Raw genomic sequence first — 5,220 nt, 5'->3', positions numbered from 1 at the left:
TTACAAACCACCAATTTCAAAAACATATCAATTTTTGTAATCTGACAAATTATGTTATACTTCATCTTACCTAAACACCAAGAAACAGTTCATGGCTTACCTTAAAAATAAAATTTAATTGGTACATTAAATATTCATACACCAAAACACACCTCTAACCCAAGCAAAAAATCTAACATTTCAAATTTCTAGCAATCAACTAACAATCAAAATGCACCATAGTTATAGATTTCTCCAGTATTCGTAGGATCAACAACCGTACTACACCAAACAATAAAATAAACAAAAGGTAGAACTTTGATTACATGGATTCATCTCTCTCTTTACACTAAGAGAAAGTATATAATATTACTCCCGAAAATTTCTTTCATGAAAAACCACTACTCATTCTTCCAAAAGAAAACCACGACATAATTATCATCATCAACCAAATAAAAGTTTACATGTTGGAGATCTCCTTGTGCATGAAGATAACTTCATAAACATTTGGTTTGTTTTAAGGCGGGTACTTTTGACTCTCACAGTCTCTAGTACTTTTGAATGTTGCATAATATATTTTACAAATTGGAACTCACAATTGTTGATGTTTTTTGTGTCTGTGGAACATTTAATGCTAAGTGTTTTTAGCTGTGAGGAGAGACATTCTGGAGCAACGGTGAGATTGGGTGGAACAACCTTCGAACATTCAGAACAAATATATGTTGCACCCCTTATATTCATAAAATTTAACTTAATGTTAAAATGTTGAAGATTGGGAAAATGTGGGAGTATTTCTATCAACGACCTGCACTCCCTCTTTAGTAAGCTAATCAAAAAAGTAAGTTCCATGTGAGTCAAATTGTGAAACATGGGAAGTGGTTTCCAAGTCATGCCCCATATCTGCGTGAGTTGCACACAATCGAACGTTAGAAATGTATACTCTATTTGATAGATTATGAGCATATAGATTAAACAATTAATTAATTAATGTATATTCAATGCAAATAGTGAATATTCAGTAGGATAACATTCATACCTGTTCTATATGCAAAATTCTCGTCTTACAAACCAAAGACATCGGAATATCCGTATTATAACAAATCTTTACTTTGACCAAATTAGGTAAAGCGTTCAAGTTTTCCATGGGATCGATTGATTTCTGGAAGGTACGTGATTTTGCATTCAAATCTTCTAAAATAGGGCAGCCATATAGAAACTTTGCAAAATATTTAGGAGATGTCAAATCAACGTTATTCAAATGAAGAGTTTTGAGACAAGGAAAATTCACTTGGTCAAAATCCCACAATTTTACGTTTTCCAATCTAAGAACCTGAAGTGTCTTACAACTGAGAATGCAAGGAGGTAATTTGATACAACGCGGTTTACCAGACAAGTCGAAGTTAAGATTCTTGACTCCTCGTTGCACCACAAATTTAAAAATTCTATTCAATTCTCTTGGTTTGAAGAGAGAATAGAAGCATAATTTCAAGGTAAACGATTGGATCGAAGTCTTTTTGTCTCGCAAAGAGAACATGGTTGAATAAACAAACTTGTGAAATGTCTCAAAGTCATTGAATTCTTTGTCATCGAAGTTAAGAATAACGACAGAGAGCCATACCGGTTTCCATCTCTTTGAGAGAATCATTGTGGTTGCAGCGGCTTTGGTTGGAAGGAAGGAGAGAATGTGGCAGAGAATTGACTCCGGCAAGTCGCTAATTCTATCCACAGTAGGAATTGAACGGCCAGAAGACATGATCTGTAATTGTGAATGTTGCAAGCAAAGAAGGGGAGAGGATTATCAGCATATCTGCAACAATATATAGGGTTTTCTGTTGGAATTAGGGTTTGGGCTACGACTTGTTTCATTAGCTTCACTTTTTCTACAACCGGAAGATTTAAAACACCCCTCTTATTAAGTTAAAAATTTGATATGAGAGCTAATAAAAGCAATAAGCTAAAGGGTTTTAATAAAAAACCGGAAAATAAAAAATATTATCCAGCTTTTTCGGTAGGTTTTCCGCCTTTTCCATTTTGGTGTCCACTCAAATTTCACTATTCACTTATTTACTTTTATTTTGAAAGAATGTGACATCTATTATGTTCCTCCTCAGATTTCAACTTGTCACAGGGATTTAAACAATCTTAATTGTCAAAATATTTTGATTTATATATCACATTCATTTGTTTTGTTTGACTGACAATAACAAGTTTACTCCTACAAAATTTAATAAATTATTTTTATAAGCGATTTGTTAATAAAAGAAGAACCATATAAATTAATATAATGAATAAAAAAATTTAAAGGGAACAAATATGAAAAATATTTATTTTAAAATGGAAGAAATTTATATCATTAAAACTTTATTAATGTTATTAATATTATAGCAATTTAAAAAAAATAATAAATGTAAATTACCATATTTATGAATAATTCACTTACTTTTCAATGCAAATTCAAATAATTAATAATATAATAAAGGTCAAATTATCATTTAATAAATGCAAATTTTCAATGTAGTTTTTTAAGTTTCAATTTCAATTTTTAATAGTTTAGATCTTAAATCCAATTAAATTATAAAACCTATAATAAAAGTTAAAATATCATTTAATAATGTAATTACAATTTATTACTTATTTATTTTAATACTATAATAAAGGTTAAAATATTATTTTTAATACTACAAATTAATTTTGTTTTAATCATTTATACAAATTTAAAATTAGAGATTCTTTTTTCGAAATGAAAGATATTTTTTTAATGTTTTAGATTTTTATGAGAAAATTAATAAGAATATGAAACACGTTTAAATTAAAAACATTAACATCTATTTTAAAAAATTTGGCCTCAATTAATGAATCAATTTATAAAAATATAGTTGGTTCCCACATTAAAATATTTAATTATAAAATTTAACATTTTTTAATCTTCTAAGTTATAAAAATACTAAAACAAAATAAAAAATTTAAACTAAATTTTTTATAATTTAGAAGTTAAAAAATTATTTTAACATAAATTAAAAGTAAGTGTTACTTTATTTTTTAATGTATATTGTTGATATAATTTTTTTAAAACGACATTCTTTTTAAATACGGGAAAAGATATATTTTGGATATTAAAATTTTTATAAACGAAAAATATATATTTTTGATGCAAATATTTTTATAAAGGGAAAAAATTATTGTTGATACATATATTTTTAAATTAATGATTAGTTTACAAATATTTTCAAATAAGTAACAAATATTTTATAAATTTGAATAAGTTACAAATATTTTATATTTTATAAACAGAGAAAAGTTTACTGTTAACTTATTTTATAAACGAAAATAAATTACAAATATTTTATAAAAGGGAAAATACTATTGTTGATACACTTATATTAATAAAAGGAAATAAGCTACAAATATTTCAATAAATTAGAAAAAAAATATTATTGATACAATTATATTTATAAGCTGGCATAAGTTGTAAGTATTTTTATAACCGGAAAAAAAGCTATTGTTGATACAATTGATTTTATAAAAGAGAATAAATTACAAATATTTTTATAAACGGAAAAAAGTAAAAGTCTAATGTTGATAGAGTTGATTTTATAAACCGGAATAAATTACAAATATTTGTATAAATGAGAATAAACTATTGATACAATTGATTTAATAAACGGAAATAAGTTACATATATTTTTATAAACGAAAATAAGTCTATTGTTGATACAAATATTTTTACAAACGGGAATAAGCTACAAATATTTTTATAAACAAAAAACTTTATTGTTGATACAATTTTTTTTATAAACGAAAAAAGTCTATGGTTGATACAATTATTTTTATAAACGAAAATAAATTGCAAATAACTTTATAAACGGAAAAATTCTACTATTAATACAATTATATTTATAAACGTGAATAAGTTAAAAATATTTTTATAAATGCGAAAAAGTGTATTCGTGATAGAATTATTTTTATAAACGGAAACAAGTTACAAATATTTTAATAAACAAAGAAAGTCTACTAATTATTTTTATAAAATTATTTTACCCAGTGTTGGATCAAATAAGTGTTTTTATAAACGGCTTCTAAGTATTTTTATATTGGATCAAATAAGTATACTGTTGTTATATTACTTTAATCAATGCATAAAGGTTGCTACATATTATTTGTTTATATTTGTGATTATGTGAATGTTTATGATCCATAAAACAAATTTAAAAACTGACAAATGACATATTGCGACGTGTAATTATTATTTTAGTTAAAGAGCTAAAAATTTGGATGTATTATTAGCTCTTACATTGTTAACTATTATTTAACATACTACATGTTTAATTTTTATTCCGATAGTCATCTAGTTAATATGTGTATTATTTAAATATATACGGAATAACTTTATAAGATAGATTTTATCCATGTAATATTAAACTCAAACGGCCCCGTGCGATAGCACGGATATCCCGCTAGTTCTCTTAATTGTTATATAGCAATCAGAGTTTGATAGAAATGTGTGATATTTACTCCTAGAGCTTTACACTTAGACATATAGATGACAGACATTATTCTAATTTCAATACCAAATTTTGGTGAGAACTCGAATTTTGGTGAGAACTCGGACAGACATTACTCCCAACGCGGAACCCATCCACGAAAGTGACGACGCGCCGCCTTGATCCACCCTCCTTCTCTCTGAACCCCAGCCACACCTTCCATAAAAGACCCACGAAAGCAGAAAAAACGAAAAGCCGGTGAAGCCGGAACTGATGGCTACAAGAAAAAACTGAAGACGGTGAACGAGAAAACAAAACCCCAACAGTCCCAAAAGACCTAGATTGATATCGATCTTAGATTAATAGGTTTGTTTACCTTTTAATTAAATTTTTTACTTAATTTTTAAAACAATTTTTTATAAAACCAAATTTTACTTAAAAAATATTACATATATTTACAAATAAATATATAAAATAAACCATAAAGAATTGAAATTACTAGAATTAACTAAAAAAGAGGGAATTTTGGAGGAGGGACAGGCGTTGGCGGACCTAAAACCCCAACTCAACCCACTACTTTTATGCGGGTGCACGGGCCGGCTCGGCGGTCCACGACCCGTTTTGCCACCCCTAGTTGGGACCCAAAGCCAATTGTACAACAGAAGTTCGAGAATATTGCAAAGCATCGTAATTTTTCTGTCGAAATGTGTTTTGGGGCAGGGTCTAACAAGATTCAAATTCACTTTCATAAACACAAGTA

At 27.4% G+C, this 5,220-nt stretch overlaps 1 protein-coding gene across 1 annotated transcript; it reads right to left on the bottom strand.

Annotated features, from left to right (window-relative positions):
* Nucleotides 1-200: 200 nt before the first annotated feature.
* LOC131630173 (F-box/LRR-repeat protein 25-like) lies at nt 201-1,873 on the bottom strand. Its single transcript, XM_058900966.1, has 2 exons — nt 1,016-1,873; nt 201-879 (listed from the first exon to the last, which is right to left on the bottom strand). Exons 1-2 carry the CDS (start codon nt 1,730-1,732, stop codon nt 424-426), a joined length of 1,173 nt encoding a protein of 390 aa, XP_058756949.1. The 5' UTR covers nt 1,733-1,873; the 3' UTR covers nt 201-423.
* Nucleotides 1,874-5,220: the final 3,347 nt, after the last annotated feature.

This window comes from Vicia villosa, unplaced genomic scaffold (assembly GCF_029867415.1).
Source record: "Vicia villosa cultivar HV-30 ecotype Madison, WI unplaced genomic scaffold, Vvil1.0 ctg.000655F_1_1, whole genome shotgun sequence".
Taxonomy (NCBI): Eukaryota; Viridiplantae; Streptophyta; class Magnoliopsida; order Fabales; family Fabaceae; genus Vicia; species Vicia villosa.
Note: the sequence above shows the minus strand (reverse complement) of the source record. Positions and strands in the feature narration are given on the sequence as shown.

Coding starts and splice junctions, on each gene's coding strand:
- LOC131630173 (XM_058900966.1), bottom strand. CDS start 1,732: ATGTCTTCTGGCCGTTCAATTCCTACTGTGGATAGAATTAGCGACTTG. Junction 880..1,015: donor GAATTTTGCATATAGAACAG/GTATGAATGTTA, acceptor CAACTCACGCAG/ATATGGGGCATGACTTGGAA.